Source organism: Lissotriton helveticus, chromosome 4_1 (assembly GCF_964261635.1).
Source record: "Lissotriton helveticus chromosome 4_1, aLisHel1.1, whole genome shotgun sequence".
NCBI classification, from domain to species: Eukaryota; Metazoa; Chordata; class Amphibia; order Caudata; family Salamandridae; genus Lissotriton; species Lissotriton helveticus.
In genome coordinates this window covers 429,228,899-429,249,434 of record NC_136063.1, presented here as the reverse complement: position 1 = coordinate 429,249,434, position 20,536 = coordinate 429,228,899, and the positions used below count along the sequence as shown (strand labels likewise).

The 20,536-nt window shown below is 46.6% G+C and overlaps 1 protein-coding gene across 2 annotated transcripts in view; it reads left to right on the top strand.

Moving 5' to 3' along the window:
* MTDH (metadherin) overlaps positions 1 to 20,536 on the top strand; it is a 448,308-nt gene that overhangs the window by 381,830 nt on the left and 45,942 nt on the right. For both annotated transcript variants that reach the window (XM_078686988.1, XM_078686989.1), the window contains exon 11: positions 8,245 to 8,410. In XM_078686988.1, coding sequence (XP_078543114.1) covers positions 8,245 to 8,410 — 166 coding nt within the window. The remainder of the gene's footprint in view (positions 1 to 8,244; positions 8,411 to 20,536) is intronic.

Below are 20,536 nucleotides of genomic sequence, written 5' to 3'. Positions count from 1 at the left end.
AAGGTGATTGCGGACAAAAATGAGGAGTTGGAGGCGCGCTCCAGGCGGAATAACGTGCGCCTGCTTGGCCTAGCAGAATCCAGAAACACTGGCCGCCTGGAGGAGTACATGGAACGTCTGCTGGGTGACCTTTTTGGCCGTGAATCTTTTTCTGCGCACTTAGTTATTGAACGTGCACATCGGTCACTCGCGCCCAAACCTCCTCCGGGAGCTGCGCCACGTCCAATCATTATGACATTTCTCAACTACCAGGACACTTTACTACGCCTTGCACAAGAGAAAGGGGAAGTTCGCTTTGAGAACACCACATTATCCTTCTACCCGGATTTCACGCAGGCGGTGCAGGACGCTCAGCGTAAATTCCTGGCGGTAAAGAAGCAGCTCCAATCCCGCAGCATCCAATATGCTATGCTTTACCCTGCACGCTTGCGGATCCACCACCGAGGCCGCCAGCACATCTTTCAGACACCTCACCAAGCTGAAGAACACCTGAAACACGACAGGAGATCGGTGTCGCGTGAGGCGGCTGCTAGACACCGGTCCCGCTCTCATTCGCCCATGTCGGAACCCTCTTGAGGAGTCACCTACCCGAAGTATTTCTCCAGTGCCGGGATCCCTTCTCCTGGAGCCGCGACATACTCTGGCTGATTGGTGATGTATAACAATATCGTAGTTCAGAGATTTCTATTGTCCCCGGACTGCTCCTCTCCACCCCGTTGTTTCCGCTCCCGTGACCCAGGTGGTGGTAGATGGGTGAAATAGGGAGATGGAGTTTTAAGGGCGGGAGCCACTAGCGGCCCCCCTTCTAAGGGCATTCCCCGTTGGGACTCAATGACTTTCTTTTGTTGGGACTGTCACCGCTGGGAGCAGCTTCTCAAGGAAGGGGTTGAGGGGGGAGGGGAGTTTTTTTCCTGGCGAGTTGGGGTAGCCAGTGTGGGAGAGGGGGGAGGGAGGAGACACACTTGTCCTAAGTCCGGATTGCCATTGCTCCTTCAATTGCACATGTTATGTATCGCTACTACTGAATTTATTCCATTTCTGTACACTTTCCCGTTGCGTGCGCCGCCATTTCATACCACACCCTTTTCCCGGCCGCCATGACCAGCGCTGCTCCAGTACAGATTATTAGGTTACTATCCTGGAACATAAGAGGCCTAAACGATCCCAGAAAATGTAGACGGATACTAGGGTACCTTGACAGACAGGGAGCCAATGTTGCACTATTGCAAGAAACTCCCCTTTCCCCTGGTCCTGCCCCTACCTTCGCAACTAGGTGGGCCTCCAACCGCACCTTTTCACGATATTCCAACTACGCTAGGGGGGTTACGATCCTGGTTAAAAAAGGGGTGGCCTTTGTGCCTGTGGGATGTGACGCTGACAATGAGGGTAGGTTCTGTCTAGTATGGGGACCCCTATGCTCGCACGATGTACTGTTAGCTAACTTCTATGGCCCCAACGTAGATCAACCGTCCATACTGATGGCGCTAAGAAGTAGGATACACACATTGGGCATCACACATGTCATTCTTGGCGGGATTTTAACACTGCTTTGCAGCCTTCTGTCGATCGGTCCCGCCCGCTCCCAGCCCACTATACTAACATGCAGCGCGCACTGTGTGGGGTCGTAGCGGATAACAACCTAATAGATGCGTGGCGACACATCCACCCTGCATTACGAGAAGGCACACACTACTCTTCCCTGCATTCTACTTGGGCGAGGCTGGACTATGTGTTTATTTCTGCTGGACTGGCTCCTTGGCTGACCCGTGCGGTGCACCTGGCTCGCACCTTCTCGGACCACTCTCCTGTTCTTGTAGAGCTCCAGGTACCTCTTGATGTCTCCCCCTACCTGTCGTGGCGCCTCAATCCAGCTCACCTTCGAGATGCGGCCTTTAAGGCCGAACTCGAACAAGATATTCACGACTTTTTTGAACGCAACATCTCTGTGGATAGCGTGACCACTGTCTGGGAAGCCTTTATGGTTACCGTCAGGGGATGGTGCATCGCGAAAGGAGGCGGAGTGTTGAAGTCTCTCCGCACTGACCTGCATAAACTGGAGGTTGAGCTTAAGGAGCTTGAGAGGGACAGTACTCGCCGCCCAGATGACCCTGACATTCTCCTACAATTGCGAAGCAAACTTTCTCAATACACTCAGGTGGCAGAGAGGGAGGGAAAGTTCTTAGGGCGTCCACACATGGCTCGTATATATGGAGAGGGGGACAGACCTGGTAGAGCCCTGGCCAACGCTGTTAAACCCCTCCGGTTCACGAACTACGTCACGGAAATACAGGATGAAAGTGGTGACGTACATAGAAACCTCCCAGATATCATCCGCGTTTTCCGGGATCACTACCGTACATTATACACATCGGCGACCGAATGATATTTTCCCTACTAATGATGGCAGAAGCCTGAAACACGTGTCTAGAGATACGCGAGAGAAGAATAATGGCACTGGCCTTGAACTTTATGAATTTTGAACCGATCAAATAATCACAATGAACTACATCTACCAAAATGCAATAGAGGTAATACAGCTGGGATGTGTCTGCGGTGCTCCCTCCCCCATGTCTTTATATAAAATGGCTCCCGTGAGCCGCTAGCTGACGAGCTCAGGGAGTGCCTGCATGCCTTGGAGTGGTGATGGTCCTGAGAAGATTGTGGCAGTATGTCCGGCGACCGAATGATATTTTCCCTACTGATGATGGCAGAAGCCTGAAACACGTGTCTAGGGATACGCGAGAGAAGAATAATGGCACTGGCCTTGAACTTTATGAATTTTGAACCGATCAAATAATCACAATGAACTACATCTACCAAAATGCAATAGAGGTAATACAGCTGGGATATGTCCGCGGTGCTCCCTCCCCCATGTCTTTTTATACACATCACACAGGGGAGAACCTATTGACCTCCCCGCATATTTTGACGATGTCGCGCTGGCGTGGCTAGGGGAGGGGCAGCAGAGGTTTTTACATGCTCCATTAGAACTAGAGGAGATAACGGACGCCATCATGAGTATGCGCTCTGGCAAAGCCCCGGGCTCCGATGGCCTCCCCATCGACTTTTATAAACTCTACGCCCCCATCTTGGCCCCCATTCTGAAACAGGTATACTACGCTGCCCTGGAAGAAGGCAGCCTGCCCCGTACCATGAGGGAGGCGCTTATCACTTCCCTGCTCAAACCCGGCAAATCCCCCTCACACTGCGACTCCTACCGACCCCTTTCCCTCATAAACAATGATACCAAAATACTAGCCAAAGTATTAGCTACCAGACCTAATCTCCTCATGGAACGCCTAGTTCTTCCAGACCAAGCTGGGTTTGTGCCCAATCGGGCTACTTCCCACAATCTGTGCACGCTTCATGCCGTGATCCAGGATCTCAACCCCAAATGTGATGCCGTGGCGGTCTTTCTAGATGCCACCAAGGCATTTGACTCCCTGGAGTGGACTATTTACTAGGCACATTACAGTATATGGGTCTACCGTTCAATTTCCTAGACTGGGTGAAACTACTCTATCATCAGCCCATAGCTACGGTGCTCCTCAATGGGTCCAGGTCTGTTCCATTTCGTGTCCAGAGAGGGACCCGACAGGGCTGCCCACTATCCCCCATCCTCTTTGCCTTGGCAATTGAGCCCTTGGCTGCCATGCTTAGGCAAAGACACAACCACCGATCTCTCATTTATAGCTCCCGGCCACTCCTGGTGTCACTGTATGCTGATGACATCACGCTGTACATTGAAAAACCCTCCGAAAATTTGAACCCGATACTCCGCGAGATCACTAAATTTGGTGGTATTACTGGAATCCAGATTAATTGGGCCAAATCGGCTATCTTCCCACTCACAGATAACACGCAGCCTTTTTAACTTGACTACCCGTTACTGTGGGAACAGGATGAGGTGAAATACCTGGGGGTGCATATACATAGGGACAAGGAAGCAATGATGCGGGCCAACTATGGCACCACCATGGACAAGATCATGGACAACATCTCGAAATGGCTGCATCTTCCTCTCTCCATGGCGGGCCGGATTGCGCTAATCAAAATGAACATACTACCCAAGCTGCTATACCTGTTCGTAAACATCCCATACAACCCTGGCGCCTTTTTTTTCCGCACCCTCAATTCCCAGCTTTCGCGTCTCATTTGGGGAGGGAATCAAGCCAGACTCAGCCTTGCAACTCTTATGCTCCCCTTCCACCAAGGCGGCTTTGAAGTACCCAATTTTGAGAGATACGACTGTGCGCAAGCCCACTTCGCAGTTTATTGGTATCACCCCCCACCATATATGGCTCACCTGGCGGTGGAGGAGGGTTATATGAGCCCTGTTGTCCCCACTGGATACATTCATACCCGGGTCAGTCAGAGGAGTCGTGATCCTTCTACTGTGGACTGCACGGTGCAGGCCTGGGATCGCCTTCTCACTGTGCTCGGCAATCCACTTGTCTACTCGCCCAGCCTTACCCTGCTTAATGATCCAAGGCTACAAGTAACGTGTGAAGTCATCTGTCACGTCATGCTCCGTAAATATAAAATAAGCTGCTGGGGGGATCTTTATATACAAGGCACATTCCGTACGGCAGACCAGTTCTTCGGGGATGTGGCCCCTTCCACCATGGACACCTTTCTATTCACCAGACTAAGGCAAAATGTACGCGCTTTGACTCCAGCTTTCCCCGCGGAACCTGATACGCTCGCCCCACTTCATGCTTTGGTCCAATCTGAACCCCCTTGCCACGTCATATCCATGCTTTAAAAACACGCGTTGGGAGAGGTCAATGTCTGTGCCCGATGCTAATTGCCATTTCCTCTGATAGGGATGCGCTGGCGCCAATGTAGGGTGCTGCAGTATGCTATATATTTGGGAGATTAGCCTCTTCAGGCCCCCGAGGGAGCGCGCCAGCTTCTCAAAGGGCGTGTATGCTTGAGTAGCTGCTTGGTACATTTCGTCGCTGGTAGTCCAGTGGCGTAGCTGTGTATGTTGAAGGCTAGCCTGTGATGGCACCCGGAATTCCTCCCTGCAGTCTTTCCAAGTTTTAGGCATGCCCTCAAGGAAGAGGTCTCCAGCTACTCTACAATCCCCCTGAGTCCATTTATCAAACGCCCGAGTCCGATGGGCCGGGGGGAACTGCGGATTCCCTGCTATCGGGGTATGCGGGGACGGGAACGATGTCAAACCTCTTGTCACTGCTATGCTATCCCAGATGTCCAGCACCGTTTTCGTGGGGATTGCAAGGCATGCGCTTCTGGAGCGCGCCGCCCGCGGAAGCCAGGGTAGGTCCCATATGGTACGTCCCGTGACCGCCCGGTCCATATGGAACCAGTGCTTATCACTTTCGCGTGCGCCCCATTCCACCACGAAGCGGAGGTGCGCCGCCCAGTAATAATGCACCAAGTTGGGGCATGCCAGGCCTCCTCTGTCTCTCGGCTCCATGAGGACCTTTTGTGAGAACCGGGGGCGTTTCCTTCCCCAGATAAAGGATGTGATCTCGCGCTGGAGACTCCGAATACAGTGCAGAGGAATAGGGGTGGGCAGGCATTGAAATACGTAGAGGATGCGAGGGAGGATTGACATCTTGACTGCGTTGAGGCGCCCCAGCCAGGACATCATCAGAGGTTTCCATTTCCTAAGATCCTCCAGCACCGCTTTGCGGCATTCCGTCCAGTTCACCGAAGACCAGGAGTCCAAGAGGGAAAATGCTTACAAGCTACTTACACAATGGTACTACACCCCTCTTCGCCTTAGTCAGATGTTTCCCAATGCTTCCCCGATGTGCTGGAGGTGTAAATCTGCGACTGGTGACTTTGTGCATATATGGTGGACGTGTCCGACCCTTGCTGTTTTCTGGAAGGAGGTGCTTAGCCATATCAAGGGGGTGCTGGGGTTCCCTCTGCCCGAAGAAGTGAACACGATCCTACTTGGCATACGCCCTGCTGCGCTCAAGGCACTTACCCGCGGCGACTGGATCCTCACACTCCAAATGCTGGGTGCCGCTAAACAACTCATTGCACTGTACTGGAAGCGAATAGAGGCGCCACCCATAGCTTCTTGGTTTGTGCGCCTTTGGCAGGTCCTTGCGATGGAGCTCCTTACAGCGCGGCTGCAGGCGCAGGCTACGTGCTTCAAGGCGGTATGGGAACCTTTGGTGCGGCACCTTTGCTCTATAGAATATGCGCGACACATGCCCACTAGACTCCGCACTCTGCATCTCTTCGAGGACGCGCTTGTCCCTAGAGATCCGGCCAGACTGCGTCCTTGACCGCCAGGCGCAACGCAGCTGCGGCTACGGACACACATGGCCCCTCACCAGCTGTCCTCCGCCATACCGCCTATACCTGGCATCCTGTTCCCCCCCCCACCTCTCTGTCCACATTTAGGATTCTCTGTCTTTCCCCCTCTCTTTCTTCCTACTTGCCACTCTGGCACTTGTTTCTTTCTGAGATGGTTGCGCCCCGTTGGGCAGTTAGAGACAGATGGGCTATCTGCCCTTTGCATATCCTACTTACTAATGCGGATCACCTCCTGCCTGCTGCAAACATTTAGACACTGCATCTGCAAGCCATGCGGCCGGCCCTCCTGAGAGGGTTGTAGGCAAGGCGCTGTGTTAAAGCTTTTCCCCGGCCGCTCTGGCGCCCCACTCAAAGACCTATCTTTTACGCGTCCGGCCTCGATCTGAGGTTGTAGGCTCATCGCTGTGTTCAAAATAAAATAGACTTGAATAAAAAATTTTTTTTAAAAAGATGATAAAAAAACGCGTTACATGCGGCCAATGTTGCCCCCGCCAGAGCTAGAATGGCTTGGGATGGAGACCTAGACTCACCCCTCACGGACGAACAATGGGAAACTAGCTGCACCCAAACACAGGCGATTACCAGCATCAATAGACTGCGACTACTTCATTATAAATTCTTGCATAGGCTCTATCATACACAGGCCAAATTACACAGGTTTCAATTGCGAGACAATGACAGTTGTTTGCGATGCGGCTCCGCTGGAGCCGACTTCATGCACTTAACGTGGCTTTGCCCCCAAATTGCCATGTACTGGGATCAGGTATTTGCGGGACTCACGAGCATGCTCGGTGTGACAGTCACCCCCTGCCCACTTAAGGCGCTATTGGGATTAACACAATCTGTAGTCACCATACACAAAAATTTCTAGCCATGGGCCTGTTGCTTGCTAAGCGCTTAGTTGCTTGCCGCTGGGGCAGAGGTCGCGCCCCCAAGTTTAAATGCTGGCTTTACTCACTATCCACGTGGCAGGAGCGAAATGGGCCTAGTTAAGGTTTCTGGACGGAGGCCAGGGCCTAACAGTTAAGAAGCCCTCCCAACAACTGGGAGGATTGGTTACGTGAAATGGACGACATCCTTCCTTTGATCTGTGTACATTTGCTATGCATGTAGACTGCTTCCGGACTATTATGGACATTTGCTTCCTACGCATCAATCAATGTTATGTAAGAGGGGGGAGGGAGGGGTTTGGGTTACTGTTTAATGGCCTTTCAAGTTTGGTTTCATGAATGACGCGATGTAGCATGGGAAGATGGTTTCAACTTGCTTTGTAATGCTCCACGTCATTATTCGTAGGTATTGCATTGATGTACCATGCTTTATGAGTCAAAGGTTTTTGAAGCTTTAAAAAAAAAAAAAAAAAAAGTACACGTTGGCCAAAATGTACTAAAACAAAATACTGTTCCGCAGGTCTCTTGCTTTTTCTCCCACGGCATCGCTTGAGGGGAAGTAGGGGCTGCTTTTCAGTCTGTTCATTTTAATTAACATTTACATGTAACAATTGGTTTGCATTTTGTAGTACTGTAAATTCACATGCACTTTACACGCCTCTGCGGGTGCAGGCTCTCTAACACATTTGCTACCTAATATGTATTCAGACTGGAGTTCAGAGTACTTGTAATGTTTTACATCTTCACATATACACCTACCCATGGTGGGGGGGAATACAATCTGAGATGGTGTGTGTTACTTGGTGCATTGTGGCTTTCATGGGTGGTATCACGGGTCACCTCAAGACTGAAACCTTTTTCTAGAAATAAAAACTTCTATTGTTCTCAGCTCAACACTAATGACAGGAGTTTGCACAGTATGTGAATGTACAGCACTCCAGCTGTAAACTGATTGTTACAGGTAAGTAACATTTTCCTGACTATGTTGAGTAATTTAACTTGACACAGAGTTGTTGTTTCTGAAAGCTAAATTTTGTTGCATATTTGTTAACAGCACGAGGAAGAATCTTGTCCGCTAGATGTTTTTACTGAGCCATCTGTAACTGTATCACAGAATAATTCTGAAAAGATATCCGTCCAAGTGCCACAGCCACTACCACTACAAGAGGCAGATGTTTCCAGTTTGAATAAGCAAAATAGTGTGCCTCCACCTTTGCAGAGTAAGTTCTTTATACTGATTATGTTGAATTGGGAATTGATTATGGTGTTAAAGCTCCTGCCTTTGTCATTAAGGTTCAGAATTGCCTTTCCCATTAATGGAACAGTCCGAGCTAAATTAACATTGGGACTGGCTAATAATTAGATCAACCAATTGCGAGTTAATAATGCATAGGTTGAAGTTCCCATGCCCTACAAACAGTCATTTGTAGGTGTACTTTGCCCTGAAGCATACTGCTGACATGGCAAGCCGAGGGATTATTTTAAGTGAAAGCTAGAGTTCTTTCCTGATTACATTATTGGATAGGTATTACATCCTTGAGTTTGGGAACCTGTAATATTAACTTGCCGTCTCCATTGCTTATTTGTGGTTTTAGAGATCCTTTTGCCTAGTAACAATTGCTTCTTAAAACAGTGTTCTACTAGGTATGTGAAATTATATTTTGCTCCTTTAGGTTCTAAAGATCGGATGCTTAAATGTGTTGGCATGTATTGAATTAGACATTTATGAGAACCACAATGTCTAGTTACATGCAAATAAAATCGGTCTTCATAGCCCAGGCACCTGTAACTCAACTTTTGCGACTGCATGTTTCGTTTCTGAATGAATTGCAGCCTAATTTGTCTAGATAAGCATAAGGTGCATGGAGAAATAATTCAGTAAAATATTGTTGTTCTTTCAATTCACATTCTGGCATAGATTCTACATCAGTGTTGGTTTCAGAGTCTTTTGATGCTTATGCTGCAAAATGGTATAATTTGTTTAAACATTAGGCTCCCTGAGACTACAGAACAGGTTCTCACCAGTACAGAGCCTCCTATTTTAGTGTTTCTCTCATGAATATTGTATTGTTTCATTTTTATGCACACAACGCCTGTTAACTTCTTTACTGCACTTCCAAGTGAGACATGTAGATGGTGTTTTGGAATGTTTTAGCGCTTGCACCTGAACATGGTGGGTTGAATTCATATTTCCAAATGCATTCTGCCGGTGGGTCTACAAGTCTGAGAAGGGAATGAAAGTGATTGGTTTGTTCCGTTTTGTAGCTTGAAATCTCTTCTAGATTCACATTTCTGATGGATACATCTGCCTATGGATTCCTCACCTTTTGAATTACCCCCATGCGCAACATTCCACAGAAAAGTTTCTCCTAAGCTCTCCCACGTCGACGAGGACGTCCCAATAGAACGGCTCCACACGCAACTCTGCGTGATGTCAGTGGAGCCATAAGAAGACCTCATTGGCGTGCTGACGTCCGTTCCCTTTTTTGACGTGTAACAGTTTTTTTCCGGGGAACTACATTTCTGGGAGTTTCTTTGTTACGAGTCGTGGTGTCTTTGTAGCATAGACTATGGCTACTCAGAGAAAATTTGGTTTAAAGCCATGCAGGGAATGTGGGGGCCAGATGTCTATCACTGTCCCCCATGAAGACTGTTTGTGGTATGTCTCGTCGGACCACGACGAATCCCAAAGCGCTGAAGGAGAGGGAAGCCAAATTATTCATGGCCAAGAAGCAAAAAAGGGGTCGAAGAATGTCTAGGTCCCATTCCAAGTCGCCGACTCCTACTTGTAGGTCGTCAAAGAAGCACAAGCAAAAGCACTGCATGGGTCTCTACATAGTTTGTCGAAGGATGTGATGCCAAAGTCTATGTCCCTAGTTCCAGGCGTCATCGGAAAGATGAAACCTCTCCATCTCCTTCTCTTGAGGTGACTCCGGCCAAGTCTCCGGCTCCAAGAGCGGTGACTCCACCGGCTTCAAGAGAAGCAACGCCTCCACAGTTGCCCACCAGTCCTCTGGCTCTAGGGTCTCCGGCACCGCAGCCGAAACAGCATGTTCTGCCTCCTTGAGCGGCTTCAGAGCCTACAGTGCCAGGTCTGGTGTATCCTGCCTTCCCAACTCCGGGTACAGATCCGTCCCATTTTTTAAATGCAGTGTTCGGCTAGCTCACCAGAGCGGCAAACCCTACTGGTGTGCCTCTTGACCCATGGGTCCGCTGGCATTTTCTCTGGGAGGTTTGCCGTCTCATTTCTCTCGGGCACCTTTTATGCCGATGGCTCCAGGGAGTTGGCCTCTTCCAACACAGATTTTCGACACCGGTACAATCTCTGGAGGGGCGAGTGCCACTGGATGGATCTTCCCTGGTGCCATCTGGTTCTGAACCGGCACTGACTCACCTTCAACCGGCATCAACTACTTTTCCATTAAACCTTCCTTCGCTGCCGATCCCAAAGTCACTGGCGCTGCGTCTGGCGAGAAAAGAAAGAATACCAGGAAGGGCATGAAGAGGCTGAGGAAGGAGAGATTGTGGATACTGATCAGGATTTTGAAGGTTTGCATGAGGCTAGTGGCCTAGATACCTCTCCTGAATGGGAGCTCTAATCTCCAAAAGGTCTCCCAACGCAGGAGGTGACCTCTTATCATGCTGTGATCAGGAAGGCAGCAAATCAGCTACAATTGCCATTCCCACAGCGGAATTAAAAGCTAACATCTTGACGGAAGTGCTTCATTCTCCTTCCTCTATCTTGGAGCCTTTAGTCCCTGTTAACAAGGCTTTAACTGGGCCCATTTTTGATGTCTGGCAGAAACCGATGTCTGCTCAAGCGGTGTCCAGGTCTGTGGCAAGGCAGTAGAAGGTGACTCTGGGAGATCCTGCTTTCCTGTCCCCTCATCCTTCACCAGTACGTTTGGTCGTCCAGGCCTTGTGCTCCTCGAAGCAGTCTGCCGGTTCCTTCCCTTCTACATCTGGAGATAGGGAGTCGAAACGCATGGAGCAATCTACAAAAAAGTTATTCTCGCAGGAAGTACGGCCCTCAAGTCAAGAAATGCCACATGCCTTTTGGGTCGCGACATCCACTCCCTGATGGACTCTGCCAGGGAGGTGCTCCCAAAACTGCCTGAGGAAGTTAAAGGGATTTTTTCGGAGGTACTAACAGGTGCCCAAGCTCCGGCCTGCTAGGTCATACAGTCTGATCTGCACACTGCTTATTTGGTTGCCAGGACGGTGAGATCGTCTGTGGCTACCAGGAGGCACGCTTGGTTACGGGGTTCAGGGTTCTCTCCTTATGTCCAAGTCACCTTATTAGATCTGCCATTCGATGGATCTCACCTGTTCGGGGCTAAATCAGACTCTGCACTGTAGAGCTTTAAAGACAGTAGAGCCATGGCAAGGTCTTTAGGACTTCAATCTCAGCCAAGGGGCTTTAGACAGTAGCACGACATCAAGTCTCCTCCTCCTCTGTGCCTCCTACTGGTGCGGCAGGGAAGCAGCTCTAGCTCCACCATCCTAGAGCATGCTTGTCCCATGGGAGGACGGGTGTCCCACTTTCTAGAACATTGGAGTTCTGTCACTACAGATCTCTGGGTGTGAACACCTTAGAGAACGGGTATGCCCTGCCCTTCTGTGAGTTCCCCCTCCTTCTCCCCCCATGGGTTCATGCTCGGAAGAACACCTTCTGCTTCTTCAGCAGGAGGTTCTGTCTGACTACAAAAAGGTGTGATCGAGATGGGTCCAGAGCTGGAAAGGGGTAAAGGATGTTACTCCCGGTACTTCTTGATTACCAAAAAGGACGGTCTCTTAAGGCCGATCCTAGACTTCAAGGTTTTGAATTTTTACCTCAAGCAGAAGAAATTCAAGATGTTGACCCTGGTGCAGGTGGTTCTTGCTTTATAGAAGTAAGACTGGGTGGTGTTTATCGATTTACAGGATACGTATTTTCATATTCCCATCCTGAAGGCGCATCAGAATTATCTTCGTTTTACAATGGGGTCTCAACACTACCAGTTCGCGGCCCTTCGGTACAGCCTTACTTCCACACCTAGAGTCTTCACAACGGTGATTGCAATGTTTGCGGCACATCGCAGAAGGTCAGGAGTTCCTGTTATCCCCCATCTGGACGAATGGCTGCTCAAAGCGAAGTCACCAGAGATGGTGTTGCATCATTTGCAGTAACAACACAACTGTTGTTCAACTTAGGATTTTCGATAAATGTACCTAAATCTCACCTGGTGCTCTCTCAGTGCGACCTATTCATAGGGACACTACTGTGAGTCCTGTCTTCCCGCCTCTACAGAGTATTTAAGGCATCCAGGCTATGCTTCCACTTTTTAAGAATGGAGTGGCTGTTCCAGTCCTGAAGGTCTTGCTCATGCTTGGTCTGTTCCCTTCCTGCATACTGTTGGTTAACCATGTACTCTGGCATATGAGGGCCCTCCAGTGGTGCCTCTGAAGGCAGTGGTTTCAACACAACGGAGATCTCAGAGGTGTTTGGGATCTCCAGAGAGAATGCACCGAAGCTGTGATTGTGGAGTGTTCAGGACAACATGTCTCAAGAGAAGCAGTTTCAACCTCCTTCTCCGGTGTGCACAGTGATAGTGGATGCCTCCACTCTAGGGTGGGGAGCTCATCTGGAGGTTAAAGGCCTTTGGTCTCCAGAGGAAAGATTATTTCACATCAATCTTTTGGAGTTGTGGGCGATACGTTTGGCTCTAAAGGCCTCTCTTCCCTCCCTTTGTGGTCAGTCAATTCAGGTCCTGACCGACTACACTACCCCGATGTGGTACATCAACTAACTGGGAGCAGTAGGGTTGTATCTTCTTTGCAGAGAGGCTCAGGACCATCAGATTTGTGTGATCGCAAATCATCTGGCCGGAGAACTGAATGTGCGTGTGGACAGTCTCTGCTGTATTCGGCCGATCACGAGTGGCGTCTCTATCCAGAGGTGGTTCTTCACATTTTCAGAATGTGGGTGTTTCCTCAGTTGGACCGGTTTGCCACTCACAAGAATGCGCACTGCCCGTTGTTCTTCAGTCTACAGTATCTGACACGTTTCAGTTAAATTGGGCCACATAGCTTCTTTACGAGTATCTGAGGACACGCTACACAGCATCTTTTACATAACACATCATATATGTACAACACAAGGTGTTTACCACAACAACAGAGGTGAGTCAGTTTTCTTCGCACACATGTTTTTATTGGGTGTGGCGGCCCCAAAAGGTAAGTCGACTCCTAACACGGACACTAATATTTACACCATAAGGGGAAGGCAACTCGCCATGGGGAGTTGACCGCGATATCCAAATCTATCACAAAAGGCCGGCAACTGAGGTTGACCGCGACCTTTTGGGACACCGTATGGGAGCTGGTAACTCTTCAATAGGAGTTCACCACAAGTTCGAAAGGTATCCCATATGGCTGGCTACTGAGGTTGACTGTGACCATTCACCACATAAAGTGGAGGGTTAACACCCTACCAATACATAAACACCTATGCAGAACAAAGGGAAAATATTCATCACCTTGAAACATGCATATACATACTGTATAACAAAGCCGGTTAACAGACACAAAGATAAGGCCCTTATCTCACATCTGGTCCACCAGATAGGCCGCCTACTCAAACAAATGTATGCCTGACTATACAACAATAACACTGCCTTTTACCAGGTTGTTTTTCACATACAACAGCTATTAACCTGCATAAAGCAGATTGAATACTTTACAAGATGCATTCTTTCTTTACAAGCTGCATTACTAAATTATAAATGGTGCACAAAGTCTGCACACAGCACACTCATTTGTTACTGTATCTCTCACTTACATATTACCACAAGGGCTCGCAATGCCAATAGGGGTATGCATGAGCACATGAAAAAATGGTAGCCCATTTGCAACACTTGGCCACATGCCCACTGCTCACACTACACATTAAGGGGAATAATCTAGATTCAAAGGCCAGGGGCCACTGATGGAGCATATCATTCAACCACAACCCAGGGCCATCCTCCTACCTCCAAGATACCTCCAAACCCACAGAAGGAATAAAACGGAGGTGACGCCAAAGCATGCATACACGTATGTAAGCATACCCACAGCACACCTACATATGTATATACGTATACATGTCAAAGCTTTGGTATACAATGTGGGTTCAGCACATAAGGGAATATACACAGGTGTGTGTGTATATATAGATCTAGATCTCTCTCTCTCTCTCTCTCTCTATATATATATATATATAATTTTTTTTATTTATTCATTTTCAAGAAAATCGCCACACTGTCAGCAAACCGCTGCCAGACGTCCAATGATGAAGAGTAGACCCAAAGATTACTGGTGCAGAAAGTGATTTTATTTAATTTTGTGCCAGCACGTCCGCCATGACGCGTTTCACCTCAGGAAGAGGCTTGATCACATGACATACCACACAGCTCAAGGCAGACTTTTAAAGTGACAGTGCAACATATTTTAGCATGGACATGGAAAAAATACTACATGAATAAAGATTCGATGAAATAAATACACGAATGAATTCATAAATATTATAAAAGCATACACCCCCATGAAATTCCATAAATATAGCAGCCAAACTTTAAAACATCTACAATGCGATATTTTGAATTCGAACCATGTGCAAAATTAATCAAGGCCACAGTGGCCGATATCACTTGGAAGGAGGTCTCTTACTTATCGCCCTTACTCAATATCTCGTAGGGCTACAGCCTTCCCGCATGGTCACTATATTTATATGGACTGCAATCATCAGAAAAAGGGGCGTCTACTATCATCTATTTTATTTTAGTTATCCCCCAGGATAGTCCTGGCTATATAATGCCATTGTCACTCCTCCTATTAATCCTTTCATACTGCCCAAGTGGGTTTTGGGATTAATTAAAAACTGCATAAAGTACTGTAAAGTGCCAATAGTGATGTGCAAAAGTGCAATGAAATGTGTGCAAAAATGTGCAAGACAAACAGATTCTCTTTTTGCTTAAAAAGACAATAAAACAAACATACAAACATTGCATAGATTGTACTTATGTTGCCAAATAATTACCTATATTAAAACATATCCTGTATAATAAATATTTAGTTGGATCTACCTATCCGGACAGGCTACAAGTATGTTTAAATGCAGGTATGTAAATCCTCCCTATCATTGAGACCTCCTGGATTTTTTTAATTAAGCTCCAGTATGTACCTTGTCTCAAGGTGACGAAGTTTGGACTCACGATCCCCTCCCCTCCTGGACGCTGGCACAGTATCGATCACATAATACTGGAGCTCATTGGGATTACCTGCATGTTTGGTTTCAAAGTGCCTGGCAACTGGATATGATTGGTCCTGCCCCACAATCGCCCGTATGTGCTGGAGTATCCTCTCGTGGGCAGGCAGACGAGTACTCCCGACATACCTGAGACCACAGGGGCACTCCAGCACATACACTGCGAAATCTGTTTTACATGTTAACCTTTTACTGATGGGAATGGGTTCTTGTTGGAAAGGACTGTTGTAATGTGTCCTATTACTCCCATATCGACATGCTTTACATTGAGGACAAGTTTTGAAACCTCTGCTTAATGCCAACCATGTATTCGAAAGTTTAGGTACCAGAGTGTTTCTAACCAATGCCTTGGCCATGGATGGTGCTTTACGGAAGGTCAAAAGTGGTTTTGTCTTTACCTTATGACCGATGATTGGATCGCTTTGGACAAGGTTCCAGTTTTTATATAGGATTTTACTTAATTCCCCATGTTGGCGACTGTACGTCAGTACAATGCGCGCGGGTATTTCAGGAACTTTGTCATCATCCAGGACAATATGGTCTTGTGTCCTGTCCCTAGGTATCATGGCTTCCTGTCTTGTGATAGACTGGGTACGTTGTATAGCTTTGGTTAGACTGGCATTGGAATATCCCCTTGCTAGGAATCGTAATCTACTAGATTCCTGCGCCACTGCACACTCCATATCTGTACTACAGATTCTTCTAATCCGGAGCATCTCCCCGTAAGGGATGCTCCGAATTAGATGGCCCGGATGATGACTAGTCGCGTGCAACAAAGTATTGCCCACGGTGGATGGATAGATATATATATGTATGATATATATATGTATATATGTATGATATATATATGTATATATGTATGATATATATATGTATATATGTATATATATATATATATATATATATATATATATGTGTATGTATGTATGTATGTATATATATATATATTTAATGCATGAATAAAACCAATCTGATGATGATTTCACAGTTACTCAATTAGGCCCAAAAATACTGTGTGCCACACCTTTCAATCCACCTTCGAAATTCCACTCTCATATCTTAAAAGACAACATTGACATGTTCCAGGAACAGGTCCTCACTGACCTTAAGAATCTAAATAAAGCTACTAATAAGGTAAAAACTGAATCCAAACAAAAATAAAAAGGAATTAGAGTACCACCAATTAATGACGAAGATCAAAAACAACAAAGAAATTGTAGTGCGAAATGCCGACAAGGGCGGCAATGTGGTTCTGTCAAAAAGGGAGGACTACCTAAAGGAAGCAATAAACCATCTCGGTGATGAATACTGCTACGGGAATAGCAACAGAATCACATGGAACACAACGCACACAGCCTTTCGGATGCAATTAATGGCGTGGCGAGAAAAGGGTATGCTAACAAGTGATGAATTTAAGTATTTGTGGAATCCTAACCCAACTATTCCAATTCTGTACTTCATATCAAAAGTGCACAAGGATAGAACGAATCCACCAGGAAGGCTGCTCATACCAGCCAAAACAGCATTTTTGAAAATATATCCATATATGTGGATTTCTTCCTACAAGAGTTTGTTCATAAACTAGCCTCATATACCAAGGACACGGGTGATTTTTTGACTAAAATGAAAGATTTCCAACGGAATGACGAATATCTTTTGAGTGCTTTAGACGTAACGTCGTGTACATTTCTATTAAACACAGTGACGGACTAAGGGCCTTAAATTACTGCTTGGCAAGGAAAGGGCCTCACTATGAGGAGCATACTAAAATGCTTGTCAATATGGTAGAGTTGTCTTACCAACGACATTTTTATGTTGCAAAATGCACTGCACCAACAGTTGAGGTGTGTTGCCATGGGGGCCAGCTTCTCCCCCAGCTATGCGTGTTTACACATGGGCTGGTGGGAGGAGCAGGTCCTCATGGCAAAATACTCTGACACACTTACTAGGCATGTAACATGCTGGTGGAGGTATATTGATCTCTTCTTGATCGGGCATGGTAGTGAAAGTGAGGCAAATGAGTTTATTGCATCCCTTAATCAGAATAACCTTAATCTGAATTTCACTGCCACTACAAGTCGAACCACAGTAGCATTCTTGGAGATATCTTTGTGTGTTTGGTCATTAGCGGCTTTGCTCGGCCGCGAGTTTGGCCCACCGCATGGAAGCGGGCTCGAGATGTGGCCAAAAGCAGCTACATCACAACATCGAGATCTACGCTCGAGTTGCTAGCTTTGAATTAAGTGCAGCAGAGGTGAGCAGGACTTTCAGCAACCCACTGCGGATTTTATGAATTTAATCACTGCACTTCACCGAGCACTCACATGAGGTAATCTATTCCTACACTACCAGGTCCAGAATGCCAAAGGTTTGGCTCCGCCCACTCGGGCTGTCCTGGGAATCAAAAGGCGCGTGGGAACAGCTGCGGTGAAGATTGCAGTTTCAAGCCACTGAGGAAGAGAACGAGGGTTCTTGAAACGCGTATGGCGATGAACTTTGCATGAAATTAATGCCCTGTGCCTGCAGAAGCTGTCAACATTAAAGATTCGAGAAAAAGATCGTATCTGTGGCCTTACTCATAGGGGCAACTCTTTGTGTGTTTGGATATATATATATATATAATGGAAACTAAATTACATCGCAAGCCTACGGCAGGCAATGTCATTCTGCACGCCAGTAGTGCCCACCCCACCCACCTCATACAAAGCATATCCCACGGTGAGCTTTTACGCATTAAAAGAATTTGCAGCAATAATGAGACACTGCAAAATGCGCAAGGCGATTTGTATTTCAAGGTTCAGGGAAAGAGGTTATAGTAACCATTGTCTTAAAAAGGCCCTCACAAAATGTAATCTTGTAGATAGGGACATGCTATTTTCAACTCAAAATGTTCCATGTACCAAAAACGAAACTCCTGACACGTTCAGATTTATACTAGATTACAATAAAGAACACACAGCCTTGAGAAAGATAATTTTTAAAAAACTGGCATTTCATTAAGCAGGACCCCATAATTGGCAAGACATTCCCGAATAATCCAGTGATAACATATAGAAGGGGAGCATCCATGAAAGATGTACTCATGGATAATGACCCATGTGGACCGCCAGCTAAGGGCTCTTGGCTGGCGCAAAGGAAGGGGTTTTACAAATGTAAAGTGTGTAAAGCCTGTCAACATGGGGTCAATGCCACAGAATATTCTACACCTTTCGGGGGACCTAACAGAGAAATCACTAAATCATTAAATTGCAAAACCGATCACCTGGTATATGTGTTGGAGTGCCCAAGTGGACTAAGATATATATAGGGAGCACTATCTTACCAGAACACAAAAGGGTGCTCCAACACATCAGAGCCATTAAAAACCACGATCAGGCATACCCCGTGGCCCGGCACTTTCATGAGCAGCATGATGGTAATCCTAAGGACCTCAAATATTTTCTTATTGACTTGGTCCCCAAGAGAAAACGAGGGGGCGACAGAGAGAGGAGCGTTAGGCTTTTAGAGATGCATTACATTTTAAGTCTCGATAGTTAGCATCCCAATGGCCTAAATAGTTCGGAGGAACTTCATGCCAGCTTATAAATATTGGGGCTCCCAGTCCAATAAGTGTAAGATCTGTAGACAATGACCGAAACCAAATACCAGTCTTCAAAATTATTTTTTATTATTTTTTGCTTGCACATTGGATTTATCTTTAGTACTATGTTTTCTGGATTGTTTTGGCACCCTAGAATATAAATACAAATCCATGAACTGAATTTTGTCCCAACTCGCATGTGTATAACATTTCCACCCTGCATGGACACGATACCTAGCCACGGGACTTGGACAACAGGAACCGCAATGCAGCACCCCTCTCCTCCTTGAATTAATGTTCACTTCACCCCGACTTCTCTTTTATTCCCTCCCTCGGTTCGGAGGTTGGTTCTGCAGACTGTCGCTCCCCAGTTGACTGCGCTGCGCTTTCATAACTGACAGACACGTACATGAACACATGTCACACGGCAACCCAAGCCGCAACCCTCAACCACACCGCGACAATGACCAAGGAGTGTTCAAAGACAGCGGCCTCAATACACTGCTCTTAGCGGCAGTTCTGACCGAAGAGATCTAACCCTTGGGAAACGACGCACCATGGTACCAAGGGGAGGGTTGTGGGCAACACAGGGGGCATCGCCCAGAGGCACGCCCTGTACGATGGGGTGAGCCGGATACTCTGGTGAGATGGATGACGCCATATACAATGATGTGTAATGAGAGAATGTCATTTCGTGATAATGCCGGGACTGCTCCCATCGCAGCCGACTACACAGCTCAATGACGACTGTACTTCCTAGAACCTTGGCTGCCATGCATGTTCTCACAGTTAATGCACAAGTTGACTACCTTTCTGTTTTCTTATTGTACTATGCTCACAGTAATGTAACTGTATGTCAATTGTGTCAATAAAACATATTTAAATAAAAAAATAAAAAATGAACTGAATTTTGTCCTAAAACCGCCCTTACGAACTTATATCTTTTACATAAGCTTCCCCCAAGTTCCCTTTGTTCTTTTTAGCTATCTTAACCTTTTTTATAATACACATTGAGCACTTTTTACATTTTTCGTTTTTTTAAAAAATTCTAAAAAAAATATATAAAAAATATCGTTTGGACATGCAGCTATTTGCACAGATATATCCAGTACTCATAACAGCCGTTTGAGCGATGAGATATAACACCATAATTTGGATTCAGGGACTAGATGTTAAATGATATGGATTCATCCCGATTTTAATCCTCAAACCTACCATCAGCATCTTAGGAGGAATTAGCGAGGGCACTGTATTTATACATGGTAACAAGAATCATGTGCTAATTTTTGCACAACATTTTAGGCCTTACATTTTGAACATCCTATAACCATACGATATTCAGAGGTATACCTATGTGGACAGACGTTGTTAGATAAAATGAAGGCTCTTATATATATTTACTGTTTTTTATAGTACTAATTTTAAATGTGTAGTCTGAGGTACTCACTATTTAATGGATGTGTATATATGGCTATTTATTTA